Genomic DNA, 16,116 nt, shown 5'->3' with positions numbered 1-16,116 from the left:
CCAGGGGACAATACTCAGATTGTAGATTACTAGACACTGTAGGCAATGAAATGAAGAAATGCCATATAGTGTAGTATTTATTGTAAACAGTAGCAAGAGTATACAGATAACAGCATAGCATACAAGATAAAAACAAGCTGCCAAAATGTACATCAATCTCCCCCACACGCATTCCATGTTTTTTTCATCATATGAACGTTATGAACTTTTCATCATTACTTTATACGTTAATATAATTGTCATTTAGTTATAGCACTGCAGTTTTAGATTTCTACTCTATTTATGCTGCCACCATCTAGTAAATACTTTAAATATTACATCCTCAAAGAGGAATAGCTTTTAGGCCTCTTGCACACTGCTGCCTGAAAACACTCAGGCATACAGATGTGTTTTTTTTACTAATCTAAATGCAGATCATTGTTTTCAATGTGCCTGTACACACAGGCATGTAAACTTGCACTGTGTTTAGATCAGTAAAAAAAATTACAGAAATCTTGCCGTCGGTATTTTTGCGTGTATACGTGCAAATACATGCATATGCCACACGTAATTAAAATAAAGCTAGACAAATTTTTTATGCTCGCTTTTCACAATTTTTTTTTCTACCAGGAATCTTTGAGGCTGCATTCACACCTGAGCGTTTCAAAGGCACGTGTTTTTTACCAAGGTTTTTGTCGCGATTTTGTACAGGTCAACAATGTAAAAAGCAGGAAACCGCCTGTAATCTGCCCAAAGAAGCTCATGTTCTTTTTTGAGCTTAAGGCGTTTTTGAGGCGTTTTGCTTCAGGTGACAAAACGCTCAGATGTGAACAGGTGCCATTGAAATGAATGTTTTTCAGTGTTTTTTCGGGTGTTTTACAAGCATTTTATGAGCTGAAAACGCTCAGGTGCGAATGCAGCCTGATGCTTATACATCAGTACAGTGTGTCGAAGAGGCCATAAAGTATGGCCTTATAAATTTAGTAACAGTTTGAACTTTTCAAAACAATCCTTGAAAACAATCAAGACACATTTATATTGTATGTCTGGGCAAGATATTAAAAAAAAACATATTTGTGATGGGAGTCACTTTGGGTGGGAGGCTTGTGGAACCCAGCTTACCTTAGAGAAGTCGAGAAACTCCTGTTTCAGCTCCGCAGCCCCTCTTATGTGTAAGTCACCCTGTGTCTATTAGGGGCACAGGGTGACTGAAAAAATGGACAACTACTTAATGGACGATGAGAGCATGGTTTGGATTACTTCAAATGATGAATTCCACTTTATCAGACTGTGAGACTCATAGCAGATGATGTTATAATCAGCAAGCCACCTGGTACTGGTAGTCTCCTGCTATAGTCTGTTTATTAAGGTGTTATATGTTATTCTGTTAGGTATGCCTCTCCAATTGGTAATTGTGATAATTGTTCTGTCTGTCTTCTCATCTAAGTGTTTATACTTGTAATAATGTGTATTGTACAGTACTTTGTATTCAGTATTGTAGGGACCAAATAGTCACCTAGATTGGTTTAAGTGACCAGTTAATTATATCACTCTTAGCTATTAGTTGCTAGAGGTGAATTAGCATAGTTTATGTTGGCTGTTTCTTATGTTAATTATATTCCTGTATACAATTTCCTTTGCATTCAATAATGTAATCAGGCTCACTTGACCTGGTGTGGTATGTAATTTCTGTGTGAGTTTTCAACAAACAGGTCCAGTTCTCACACAAGCTGTTGTCGGCCAGTCTTGTATGGTCTGCTATAATATCTGGTTCCTATGTTCAGAGTGGAGGAAGCTGTATACTCACAGAAGCACCAAAGTGGGGTGCTGGGCGGTTTCGTCACAATATTCATGTATATATTATTCATGTATACAGAAAAATACCTGATGACCCTTCCAGAAATTTCTTTAGTGAGCTGACAATACTGCTTCTGCTGCACTAAAATCCCAAAGTAATGGTATTAGCCTAGTCATTTCTTTGCTACTGAACTACAAATCACCTCTCCCTATGGAGAGCCTTAGGCTGAAGTTGTGCTCTAATATTGATTTAGTGGACTTGACGTAGTTTACACAATTCAAAAGTCTTAAACAAATCACTTCTCTGATTGACTTTACCTGTTGCTTCGTCTTTAAATGTTATTTAATTCCAAATAATAGAAATATAGAGTTAACTGGAGAAAATATGTATTTCTTTAACTTTGCAGGATGAAAACAATACTCCTAGCATGTCTCCCGTACACAACTCTGTGGCTTTTGGTTTGAAGTCTCGATCTGGTAAGTTGAATCGCATTAATTATATCCATTTACTCCTTATGGTCAAATGTATTTTAATCAGTATGAGTTGAACAGTATAGAATAGTATGTAGTCTATAAATTTTTGATTGCATTCCTGAATTGGCATAACCTACAAACGGATCAATGGATGGACTCCTTTCGGTGTTAAACTTGTAGTGACTGTAGCAGGTGCAGCAGCGCTGCACAAATCACAGTAAAATGATAAGATGTCACCAGCACTCTATTGCAAACATATGCACTCATTTATTAGTACAAAGTCACATCAGTCAAATGTGCCAACATTTTGAGAATTTGCCGGGTCCTTTCTTCAAAGCAAAATAATGATGTTGTTTTATCATATATTATTTTTTTAATAGTTTAATCGCATATTATCATATGATCATAAATTATTCCATTATCAAACTGTGTGACTGTTACTCTATGAGTAAGCTCTTTACCGAGTGAAACGAGTTAGTGTTTGTACCTATTAAAAAATACATTAGAGGCTTCCAATACAGGAATGGCTCCCCCTCTTCTTTTGAAGCTGTTGCAGAGTCCATTCACGCTTCCAGGTATAACCATTCAAAGTCCAGCGATGTACCAGTACATAGCTAGTCCTTGTTGAGCATGCATGTTTAATCATGCATTGCAGTGCATTGTATGCCAAGTTGTGTAAAAACATGTAACAGTGCATACAGTTACAATGAACGTCAACATGCTTTTCCGTTGACTTCAATAGAAATGCATTTGCATTTTAACTGACTAGAGTGAATGCAGCCTAGTAAGTAACTAAACCAAGGTTCAAGAAAACATTTTTTGGAACCATTTTGAGTAGGATCAGACCAATTCCCACTAGTTTTCTGCAGTTACAGATTCCATTCCCTTCACTGCCTGCTAGAAAAATCTGGTGAGTTGTGGCACAGTCATAAACTCTACTGTGTACAAATACAGCACTCTGCTTTACTCAGCGTAAAAGCAACTTTATTCTTGTATGTTGCCGTTCGCACACAGCCAGCATTCATCTATAATGTACCGTATTTATCGGCGTATAACACGCACAGCCGTATAACACGCACCTTCAATTTAAGAGGGAAGTTTCAGAATAAAACTTTTTAAAAAAAATAAACCACTTTGAAGCAAAATAATGGTCAGTGCCCATCAATGCAGCCTGATCTGTGCCCATCTGCAGCCTCAATGCAGCCTGATCTGTGTCCATCTGCAGCCTCAATATAGCCTGGTCTGTGCCCATCTGCAGCCTCAATGCAGTCTGGTCTGTGCCCATCTGCAGCTTCTATGCAGCTTGGTCTGTGCCCATCTGCAGCCTCAATGCAGCCTGGTCTGTGCCCATCTGCAGCCTCAATGCAGCCTGGTCTGTGCCCATCTGCAGCCTCAATGCAGCCTGGTCTGTGCCCATCTGCAGCTTCAATGCAGCCTGGTCTGTGCCCATCTGCAGCCTCAATGCAGCCTGATCTGTGTCCATCTGCAGCCTCAATATAGCCTGGTCTGTGCCCATCTGCAGCCTCAATGCAGTCTGGTCTGTGCCCATCTGCAGCTTCTATGCAGCTTGGTCTGTGCCCATCTGCAGCCTCAATGCAGCCTGGTCTGTGCCCATCTGCAGCCTCAATGCAGCCTGGTCTGTGCCCATCTGCAGCCTCAATGCAGCCTGGTCTGTGCCCATCTGCAGCCTCAATGCAGCCTGGTCTGTGCCCATCTGCAGCCTCAATGCAGCCTGGTCTGTGCCCATCTGCAGCCTCAATATAGTCTGGTCTGTGCCCATCTGCAGCCTAAATGCAGCCTGGTCTGTGCCCATCTGCAGCCTCAATGCAGCCTGATCTGTGCCCGTCTCCCACCTCACCATCTCTCATGCAGGAAATTACCGAGCTGTTATCTCCTGTTTACTTGGCTCTCAGTCGGCAGTCACATACACAGTCCCGTCTCGGCCATCCGCATTGGACCAGCTCCTGTGATTAACAGAACACGGGCCAATGCCGGTGGCGGAGGTGGGACTGTGTGTGTGACGTCAGAGCCGAGTGATAGCCGATTATACAGGAGATGACGGCTCGTGAATTCCGGCGGTGCTCGTTCCCCTCCAAGGTACACTATCGATGTAAAACACACACCCGTGATTTGCCCCCTATTTTCAGGGGGAAAGGGTGCGTGTTATGCGGCAATAAATACAGTATTTCATCTGCAGTTGGGGGTTAGAGACCCGATGAGTTAGCGCTAGCTGCAAGTTAACTTTAGAGAAAACCTCTGTCTAGGTGTGAGCTTCTGCATACATGAATAAAGTTGTTTTTACATTAAATATAGTGTGTTGCCGTTTTCCTTTGTATAGAAAAGGAATTAGCAGAGACCGGGCAGTTCTCCGGATCATCACCACCTATGTTTGGATTATTTAGCCTGGAGATCAGCCTGGATTGCCTAGGACAGTGCATTTTCTGAATGCAACAGGACAGGAGTTCAGGTGTCTGCTGAAAACCAGGATCCCCATCCAAATTTCTACTACCCAAGTTTTCTTGAAAGACACTTTAAAACGTTACTAAAATCAGAGCACTTATTGTTAATGTGTTGGATTCAGCACTGTATAGTTATATATATGTTTTTAGTATTGCACAGTGTTTAGGGGATTTAATGATCCCCATAGCATTAAAAAAGCATTTTTTGCATAGTAGTGTAGTAGTGTGAGCAGAGAAAAACTGTTTCATTTTGAGTTCTGTAATCCATACATGTCCATATACAGTACAGACAAGTGGTGTGATGCACCATAAAGAGAAATTCAGAATGCCTGCTTTTGGTGATTTTAGGGCTTTAGATGCCTGAATTGTATCCCTCAGCGAATGCTTAATTTACTACATTCCAACAAAACCCTATTTACACTACCATGCTTTTATACAATAATGTGACCTGATGTAGTTATAACAATAAAGATGAAAGAATGCAAAATATGCCATGCTATACTGGTTACATTGTGTGATAAATATTTTCTAGTAAAAGCTCCAAAAAAACAAAACAAATTCTGTGTGCATGCATGGGAAATAAATGTATTCAGAAACAAAAAAAAAAGAAAAGGGAAGGTCAGTACCAGAGAGATCTGGTACATTTGACTGATTTATATGGTTTTGTTAGTATTTGACGATATTGCTGTGGATCCAATATTTCTTTAAATATGTTTTAATCAGTTAATAATGTGATTTTGAATAATCCTTTTGATATGTTTAAACAATGTTTGTGTTTGATCCGGTAATCGGTTGATTTTTAAATAGTATTTTTTTAAATTTTTGTATAGTTGCTTTATTTGCTGTCTAAACGTACACTGCATGTTTGGCTCATCATAAAATAATTAAATGGCAATCCCCAAAGGACAAAGGGAAGTGAAGGGGAATGCTGATGAGTGAAAACGATTTGCAAGAAGGTGGATCTGTATTTACTGAATAATCTTTTTTTGTACTTCAGTAATGGTATTATAAACACACTCATGAATGTGTAAGTAATTCTAGCAAAATTCCAAAAATAGGGAGAACTGGCCTATTGCTGTAATGTACTTGAAAACTTAAACAATGCATATTATAGTGCCTTGCAAAAGTATTCACCCCCCTTGGCATTTTCGGTGTTTTGTTGCCTCACAACCTGAAATTAACATGGCTTGTTTGAGGATTTGCATCATTTAATTTACAGAACATGCCCACAACTTTGAAGATGTTTTTTTTTTATTGTGAAGCAAACAACAAATAGGACAAAATAACAGAAAAAGTCAATGTGCATAACTATTCACCCCCCTAAAGTCAATACTTTGTAGAGCCACCTATTGCGGCTATCACAGCTCCAAGTCGCTTTGGATAAGTCTTTATGAGCTTGCCACATCTCACCACTGGGATTTTTGCCCATTCCTCCTTGCAAAACTGCTCCAGCTCCTTCAAGTTGGATGGTTTGCATTTGTGAACAGCAATCTTTAAGTCTGACCACAGATTTTCTATTGGGTTGATGTCTGTGCTTTGACTAGGCCATTCCAACACATTTACATGTTTTCCCTTAAACCACTCAAGTGTTGATTTAGCAGTGTGTTTGGGGTCATTGTCCTGCTGGAAGGTGAACCTCTGTCCTAGCCTCAAATCACACACAGAGTGGTACAGGTTTTGCTCAAGAACATCGCTGTATTTAGCACCATCCATCTTTACCTCAACTCTGACCAGTTTACCAGTCCCGACTGCTGAAAAACATCCCCACAGCATGATGGTGTTCTTTGGGTGATGTGTTGGGTTTGCGCCAGACATAGCATTTTCTTTGATGGCCAAAAAGTTCAAATTTAGTCTCATCAGACCAGAGCACCTTCCTCCATACATTTTGGGAGTCTCCCACATGCCTTTTTGCAAACTCAAAACGTGCCATTTTGTTTTTTGCTGAAAGTAATGGCTTTCTTCTGGCCACTCTGCTATAAAGCCCAACTCTATGGAGCGTACGGCTTATTGTCGTCCGATGTACAGATACTCCAGTCTCTGCTGTGGAACTTTGCACCTCCTCCAGGGTTACCTTGGGTCTCTTTGCTGCCTCTCTGATTAATGGCCTCCTTGCCCAGTCCGTGAGTTTTGGTGTGCGGCCATCTCTTGGCAGGTTTGCTGTTGTACCATGTTCTTTCTATTTGGTTATGATAGATTTGATGGTGCTCCTAGGGATCATCAAAGATTTGTATTTTTTTATAACCTAACCCTTGTCGACAACATTGTCCCTTACTTGTTTGGAGATTTCCTTGGTCTTCATGGCAGTGTTTGGTTAGTGGTGCCTCTTGCTTAGGTGTTGCAGCCTCTGGGGACTTTCAAAAAGGTGTGTATATGTAATGACAGATCATGTGACACTTAGATTGCACACAGGTGGACATCATTTCACTAATTATGTGACTTCTGAAGGTAATTGGTTGCACCAGAGCTTTTTATGGGCTTCATAACAAAGGGAGTGAATACATACGCACATGCCAATTATAATTTTTTTCTGAAAAATAGTTTTATGTATATATTTTTCTAATTTTACTTCACCAACTTAGACTATTGTGTTCTGATCCATCACATATCATTCAGATTAAAAAAAATTGAACTAAAGGCTGTATTGTAACAAAATAATAGGTAAAAAGCCAAGGGGGGTGAATACTTTTGCAAGGCACTGTATGTGTAAGATCTACTAATATCATTCTCCGTTTTGCATCTAGAAATTGAGGTGCATTTAAAGCAATTAATAAAGGGGTGGAAGGTGATACTCTAGAAAAATGAAAGTGTTCTTGTCTGTGGTTACAATTCAAAGATACCTTTATGATTGAAAATGTTGATATCCAGTATAATAACTCAGTTCTGATCATTTATTTCATGAAGGTTATTACTATTTTTTTATTCTATTAAAATGAGAAAGAGAAAACCGCAAATAAAAACCTGCTACCGCATGGCCCACATGAGTCATAATGTGTGCTGATCACTAATGTGGCTTACAATTTATTACCTTATGCTATCAGCTTGAGTTAGATACTGAACACTACTTGTCTTTAAACTTTATAGTCAAATATTATTTTTACCTTTTGGCTTCAGATGAAGGTACATGACAACTCCACCCAAAATGAATTTGTTTTTTGAACAAGACATGCGACTTGGTTTAGGCTTCCACCATGTCTTGGCTGATGTCTGGGTACCTGGCATTACCACATGTGTGAAATTTTTAACTGAGCTGCTCCTCTCATTAGCAACAAATACTGTACATTCTCTGTGTATTCATTTGAAGAATCCAGGGAAATGGTATCGCATTTCTATGTTCTGTATCCTCTAGTGCAAAGGTGCCCAACAGGAGGACCCAGCCCAGGATACAATGGGCGGCACAAAGAATTTTGGCGGGGAGGTGTGTTGGGCACCAAGGCTTTAGTGGATTCTCCATAGAAATACATATAGAACTTACTTGAGCAAATGACCATCATGGATTGGCTAAAATACCAAGCAGCCATTGTCAATTAAATCAGGGATGGGGGTAGATCCTTCTGCGAGAGTTGGGTTGCCTCCTTCTGGACAGTTATGAAGATATAGGGGGACTGATGCCTGTTCTATTCTAAAACAGAATTGCACTTCCCACAGAAACCAGATTTTTATTTTTCAATCCAGCCTATTAATTCTGGTTTGTATTTTTACAAATGAGTGTGTTTTTAATGTTTTTCTTACATACTATGGAGATATGTGATTTATTCTGGTCCTCTTTTGCCTTATACGGACCTCCTCTGACACCCCCTCTCCTACAGACCCGTCCCTCACTCTTCCTATCTCCTTCAACAAAATTACACAGGCACAAAATTGGGACAGTTATAACAAGGATATGGCACCAAAAGGAGACATTGACAATGGTAGGTTACTATGGATTAGTATTGTGGGCTGCATGTCTTAAGGGGGAATGTGTCCATGCTCCTCTCACTGTGTCCATGCAGCACATTGTGTAGTTCTCACCTTATTGTTTGATAACTATTGCCACCTGCATTATTTTGAATGTGTATATCACTCTGTATGTTTCCTGCATTCCGCAGAGCCAGGTGATTCATCCCAGTTTAGGTAAACAGAAAACCTATCTTGCAGCTGTTCTTGTAACATACAAGGAAATAATCAACATAATGGGGAAAATGAAACTGCAGAAAAACACTAGTATGAGCCTGTCATGTTTTGGGTCATATTGACCTGTTCTGAAATATTTGATCCTCTCCACTGCTGCTGTAAACCACCAAGATGAGAGCTGAGATTCTTAGTTACACTGAAATAAAGAGAACAGATGGTGCTGTTGCTCTATGTACAGTATTTATATAATATTTAAAGGCCAAGATCAGTTTGACAGTTGACATAAAAACAAAACAATCAATACTATCAAGTCTTAGGCGCTGTTCACACCTGAACGTACTGGATTCCATAATCTTGGCAAAACACAGGACGTGTTTGCAATGCCATTATTTCTTAATGGCACCCCAAACGCAGTGTGATTTTGCCGTGATTGTCAAGTGACAAAATGCGCTAAAGTTTGGAGTAGAGGGAGTTCACATGAATGGTGCCACTCCAAAAAGGCGCTAAAAAAATGCGATGCAGCAGCTGTCGCTGCACTACACTTAAGTATTACCGGAGCCTTACCGTATACATGTTTGAATAAACTGCCCACTTGGTTATTCTAGGGCCATTATAAAGGAATGGATTGCATGACTTCTCTCAGTATAACCAATTTCTTTGGCTTCAGATTACACATGTAAATGACCAGATATGCTACATTCAGGGTCAGATTTCTACTGCTTGCCCACAGGCCAACTGCCTTGTGCTGGCCTGTTCTACCCCAGTAAACAGCAGTTTAACAATCCTAAAATGTGGTGGATGCAATATAATTTGTATATGCTTTTTTCCTTTTATGTTCATCTTTAATCTGGTATTTTTCAACTTCCTTTAACAGACGAAGCTGTCCAGCAAAAGTAGCAGTTAGAGGGTGGAAACAAACCATTTACCACTGACAGGGGTGCTTACATTGGTCAGCTTTTATTAGTTTATCTAAAACCTTTATCAAAAAAGGAAAAAAAATAACCTATTGCTGTAACTGTGAGATATTGGGATCCCACGCTATGGTGTAAAGGTGTATGATACACCCCACACTATGGTGGGTGTGCTGTAGGTAGCTGACTGCACTATGATCACCCTGTGTAGGTTAATCAAATACAAAATAAAGTGTGCGGTGTTGCCTAAATGACTAAATCAGCATTCCAAATACTGTAACTTAAATCTAAAGTGCTCCGTGGTACTTTTGAACAATCTACTGTAAATCTGCTAGTGCATTGCAACACTATTCTCTCCCCAGATTGGCAATGCTGCTAACCAAGGGTGGCTTAGGACTTCATTCCATTCAATCAAATATCTCAGCATGCATGTTGGTCATTGTCATTCTGCAGCATTACCACTGAAAATGTCGTTAATATATAGAAATAAAGATTAGGCCATATTTTGCCAGCATTTTCAGCTATGCTGTACAAATTGAGGACATAACAGAGCTATTACAGTGACGTTAAACACATAAAAATACATACAGCACTGGAAACACTTTTATTTGAAACAATATTGCCTGGCAATATGTTTAGGAACAATTAGATTAATATATGCTTAGTTAAAATGAAATAATATTTGTATACTGATGGAGAGAAAACGACATATAAGAAAATTATTTACATAATAACGGCTCACACAATGTTCTGTTCTAAGCACCAATTGGGGAGATTTACAAAAAATGGTGCACACAGAATCTGGGGCAGCTGTGCATAGTAACAAATCAGCTTCTAGGTAGGCTGGGTTCACACTGGTACTACATACGCTCCGACTTTGGAAGTGCATGATGTGTGTAAATCAATGGTTTCCTAGGAGAGCTGTCTAAGCTGGTCCGACACAGGTCGGTCCAACTTTGAAAAAGGTTCCTGCACTACTCTGGTCCGACTTTGGTCCTACTTCAGCCCATTGACTATCATTGAAGTCGGATCAATGTAGGATCCTTGTCCTAACCATCCAACTTGTGACATCTGACACAGTGATTACAACAGCAGTAAAAGGAATTTATGTCACGCTGGGATTGTTTTGATTGGTCAAAGGACAAGTCAGACTATCACAAAGTTGGATCAAAGTAGTATCCTGTTCATTCAAGTCGGATGGAAGTAGGACCGATGTAGGACAGATGTAGCAGGGCAAAGTAGGATGATGGTCATACAACAGTTGTGTAGTATCTGGGTTCACACTGGTACAACACGACTGTTGTACAACTGATTTTGCACTCTCCAGCTTTAGTAAATAAACCCCAGAGTGTCAGATATACAGTGGTTGAGGTTCAACCACAGCGGTCAGCTGTGGTGACAAGGGGTTAGGCAGAAAAACAGTTTTTAAGTCAACAAGCAGCAATAGTAGAACCACTAGCAGGTTGTGAGATGGAGATTAATGTAGGAATCTTTGTAGATTAAAGCTAAAAATTCAGGCAAGGAGACATTTAGTCAAGGTGATCAGGATCGGCAGCAAAAAAGTTCACTAGAATTGCACTTGAAAGCCTAGCTATGCATAGGAAATGGCAGCCAGGATTTGGAAGTCTGGTGCATTTACAGATAGGCAGCATTGCGTTTGTGCAGCCCTGAATGTACTTATGTGTACAGTGTGCGTTTGTACATTAATAGCATGTATCTGCACAGCGTGGCTTAAAGTGTTACTAAACCCACAACAGTAAAATCAATCTGTATGTGTAGTAAAGCATGCTTGTTATACTCACTGTGGAACCTAAGGGGTTAATCCTCCGCATTGTGTAAAAAGGCTGTTTGATCCTGTCTTCACTGATCTTACCCTTTTTCCACTGACTCCAGAACATGTCCAGATAAGACAGCCTTTGGAGTCAGTCTGCACATGCTCAATTGGGTTTGTATTGCTAGAGAGTTTTTTTTTTTCTTTGGAGAGTGCATGTGATCAGCACAGGGCCAATAAGCACTGTCCAGACAGGGTCAGGAGTCCTGATAGAACAGCCAGTGCAGTATGAAAACTCCTTCTACAAGCTTTAACCAGACACTGATACACGTCACAAGACTGCTATATACTGCTGATGAGAAAAGGTATTTAGCAGTTTATATTTAAAATAATTGCATTTCCATGTTCTGTAGGAGACCAGATATAGTGCATGTTAGGGTCCTGAGTTTAGTAACACTTTAAGGACTGAAGCAGGCCATGGTCAGTTGTCGGAGGAGCAGACTTAGTGGAAGATGAAGTCGAAGATGCCTGAGCAGAGTTAGAGACACTGACCGTCTAGCAGACAATGCACCCACAGCTGTCTGCCCAGTAAAGGACTGCACCACAGATGTGTGACTGACCAGTAAATGGTCGCTATATAATCAAGCAGATAGGCGATAGGCAAGTTACTTATATGAGGAGCATATCTGTATACAGTCTTTAGACCATTAAATGTATGATATACAGTATAGGGCTGACACTTGGGTATCTCTGTGCAACTTATGGCCATGGCAGACCTATGTGCAATTACAGTATGTCTGTCTGTGGCACACAAGTGTGCCATATATGACAGGTAATTACCTCCTGTGCTTTGTAAGACATCTTTCACTATAGTTGATGTCGATGAATGAAGAAAAAGGACCAGTGTACTCAAGGGATGTAATGTATTTTGATAAATCAAGGTTTTTAAGTAGTGGGGGACAAAGCAGGACTTGGGGTAGCTTATTGTTGTTATCATCTTCATTGTATAACTCGGTCATCTGCTGTTGCACTGTACAAAGTAATTAATACAGACATCGAAAACATTTGATCAGTGGCATAAAAAGCAAAAGCAGCAAATAATATATGGTAAATAAGATCCATTTGCAATACACTATATCCCTCTAGTGGTGGATCAGGCTATTGCCACTTTCCAGAAAAAATAAAAATCTCTAAATTCCTAATGCCACCTGAATGCTATATGCCAGTGGTCATCAACCCTGTCCTCAGGACACTAACAGGCCAGGTTTTATGTATTACCTTTGGGAGATGCAGACTAGACTATGCAATCACTGACCAGCAAATGATATCACCTGTGATGTATTTCAGTTATATAGCAAACCTGGCCTGTTAGTGGGCCCTGAGGACAGGGTTGATGACCACTGCTATATGCCATCCTGAAAACGATGTTTGCACACATTTAGGTGAGTTGCAATACCAAAATCATCATAATATTTTAATATGACAGACTGCATAACATAAATATTCTCATAAATAGGGTATAAAACATTATATGAATATTCCCATGAAAGAGAGCAAGAGGAAAGAAGCAAAGCAAGTTAACCACTAAGATGCCAAAATGTTGCCTAGATCATGCTGTACTCTGTTCTTGAGGTGTCTCACATTGTGAACAAGGCCGACAAGGCTGAAACACATTAACATCTGCTGTATGAACATTGCGTCATGTATGTAGAAAATGATAAAGCTGAAGATTTTTAAGAGCATGTATGAAGTTGCAGATTGTCTCTTTCTATAATTGTAACAACACACACAAAAAAATTCTTTCTCCTACTCAAGCAAAAATTCCTTCCTAATTTGTCTCCCTACCTGCTGCAAGAATCCTCAGCTATCCCAGAAAAACCTCCAACCAGCAAAAAAATCCCTCCCCCAGCAAAAATCCCCTTTCCCCTCAGAAAATCCTCCCCGCCAGCAAAACCCCTGTTCCCTAGGAACACCTGTCTCCCCCATCAGCAAACCCCCCTTCCTTTCCCTAGAAAATTCCCTCCTTCAATTTAGTAATTTACCAGACCTCAGATACAGCAGCATTTGGCAGATTAGGCCTTGCCATTCTAATTGCAGTTCAAAAAAAAATGTCTGACTATCCCCTTCTTAGATATTTTGCCCTGGGGCACAGGAAAATGGGCAATACAGTATCTCACAAAAGGGAGTACACCCCTCACATTTAATGACACTTTGCTACAATGTAAAGTAGTGAGTGTACAGCTTGTATAACAGTGTAAATTTGCTGTCCCCTCAAAATAACGCAACACACAGCCATTAATGTCTAAACTGCTGGCAACAAAAGTGAGTACACCCCTAAGTGAAAATGTCCAAAGTGGGACCAATTAGCCATTTTCCCTCCCCGGTGTCATGTGACTTGTTAGTGTTACAAGGTCTCGGGTGTGAATGGGGAGCAGGTATGTTAAATTTGGTGTTAATCGCTCTCACTCTCTTACTGGTCACTGGAAGTTCAACATGGCACCTCATAGCAAAGAACTCTCTGAGGATCTGAAAAAAAAGAATTGCTGCTCTACATAAAGAAGGCCTAGGCTATAAGAAGATTGGCAAGACCCTGATACTGAGCTGCAGCACGGTGGCCAAGACCATACAGCGGTTTAACAGGACAGGTTCCAAATGAGTGCTGCCAGCATTGCTGCAGAGGTTGGAGGGGTGGGGGGGTCAGCCTGTCAGTGCTCAGACCATACGCTGCACACTACATCAAATTGGTCTGCATGGCTGTTGTCCCAGAAGGAAGCCTCTTCTAAAGATGATGCACAAGAAAGCCTGTAAACAGTTTGCTGAAGACAAGCAGATTAAGGACATGGATTACTGGAACCATGTCCTGTGGTCTGATGAGACCAAGATAAACTTATTTGATTCAGATGGTGTCAAGCGTGTGTGGCGGCAACCAGGTGAGGAGTACAAAGACAAGTGTGTCTTGCCTACAGTCAAGCATGGTGATGGGAGTGTCATGGTCTGGGGCTGCATGAGTGCTGCCGGCACTGGGGAGCTTCATTTCATTGAGGGAACCATGAATGCCAACATGTACTGTGACATACTGAAGCAGAGCATGATCCCCTCCCTTCAGAGACTGGGCCGCAGGGCAGTATTCCAACATAACCCCAAACACACCTCCAAGACAACCACTGCCTTGCTAAAGAAGTTGAGGGTAAAGGTGATTGACTTGCCAAGCATGTCTCCAGGCCTAAATCCTATTGAGCCTCTGTGGGGCATCCTCAAACAGAAGGTGGAGGAGCGCAAGGTCTCGAACATCCACCAGCTCCGTGATATCACCATGGAGGAGTGGAAGAGGACTCTAGTCGCAACCTGTGAAGCTCTGGTGAACTCCATGCCTAAGAGGGTTAAGGCAGTGCTGGAAAATAATGGTGGCCAAATTATTGACACTTTGGGCCCAATTTGGACATTTTCATTAAGGCCCCTTTCACACTGTGGTGCTTGTAAACTGCCAGTAAAACACTGAGCACTTTTGAAGAGCTTTTCAGGCGCTTTTAAAGTGCTTTCCATTCATTTCAATGGAGAGGGGCATTTTTTCACCACCCTGCCAGCGCACTGCCCCTGTCAGAGAATTTAGTAGACCAGACTGTGTGGACTGCACAGAGGAAACCAGAAACGTATGTAAGTGAAATGGTGTTTATTAGATAGGTGACAAATAAGTGAAATATAAACAGTGCAAAACCAACCACAGACACACAAATTACAAATAATATATACAAATAACTGGAGATACCGGAATCGTAAACAAGCCAGGCCGAGGTCATACACAGGGAGGTCAGCAGATGGATAAGGATGGGAAACCAACAGGACAGGGAGAGGATGGATGGATAGGCTGCAGGGCAGGGATACAAGGAAATCGGGACACAGGAGGGACAGGTCCAGGATGGGTTCGGGATAGGGATCAGATCAGAAACAGGCTCAAGGTCAGGATACAAGCAGCGAGGTCAGGGCACAGGGAGAAAGATATTAAGGCAAGCATGTGAGGGCTTGCCGGGTATTTATAAGACTGCAGTAATTGACCTCACGTTACATCTGAGCGCAGAGGGTGCCGTCTGCTCCACACTGCCGGAATACACCCGCTGGTGGACACCGGTACTACTGCCCAAGGATGCAACAGTGCCACCAGCAGGTGAGTCCTCTTATTACAGGTCCTAGGTGTTGGAAGACACCCGCTGGTGGACACTGGTACTGCGATCCAAGAGACCGATAGCGCCACCAACGAGTGAACTTTTTCATGACAGTACCCCCCTCAAAGGAGCGGCCTCAGGACGCTCCAACTAGATGAAATTGTCCAAAGTTTATGGCCTCAAACCAAACAGATGAGGGCACGTCAGGCTGGGCATCGGGTACTTCAGGCTGGGCAGCGGGCACATCAGAGCAGACAGCGGGCACATCAGAGCAGACAGCGGGCACATCGAGTTGGGCAGCAAGCTCCGGGTCGTCGAGTTGGGCAGCAAGCTCCGGGTCGTCGAGTTGGGCAGCAAGCTCCGGGTCGTCGAGCTGGACAGCAAGCTCCGGGTCGTCGAGCTGGGCAGCAAGCTCCGGGTCGTCGAGCTGGGCAGCAAGCTCCGGGTCGTCAGGC

The 16,116-nt window shown here is 41.6% G+C and overlaps 1 protein-coding gene across 7 annotated transcripts in view; it reads left to right on the top strand.

Moving 5' to 3' along the window:
• The window catches only part of LRCH1 (leucine rich repeats and calponin homology domain containing 1), a 377,798-nt gene that overhangs the window by 226,113 nt on the left and 135,569 nt on the right, over positions 1-16,116 (top strand). For 4 of the 7 annotated variants that reach the window (XM_073614132.1, XM_073614129.1, XM_073614131.1 and 1 more), the window contains 2 exons: positions 2,184-2,253; positions 8,516-8,617. In XM_073614132.1, the coding sequence (XP_073470233.1) occupies positions 2,184-2,253; positions 8,516-8,617 (172 nt within the window). The remainder of the gene's footprint in view (positions 1-2,183; positions 2,254-8,515; positions 8,618-16,116) is intronic. The other 3 variants (XM_073614135.1, XM_073614134.1, XM_073614133.1) reach the window with 1 other exon arrangement.

The sequence above is a fragment of the Aquarana catesbeiana genome, linkage group LG02 (assembly GCF_042186555.1).
Source record: "Aquarana catesbeiana isolate 2022-GZ linkage group LG02, ASM4218655v1, whole genome shotgun sequence".
NCBI lineage: Eukaryota > Metazoa > Chordata > Amphibia > Anura > Ranidae > Aquarana > Aquarana catesbeiana.
Note: the sequence above shows the minus strand (reverse complement) of the source record. Positions and strands in the feature narration are given on the sequence as shown.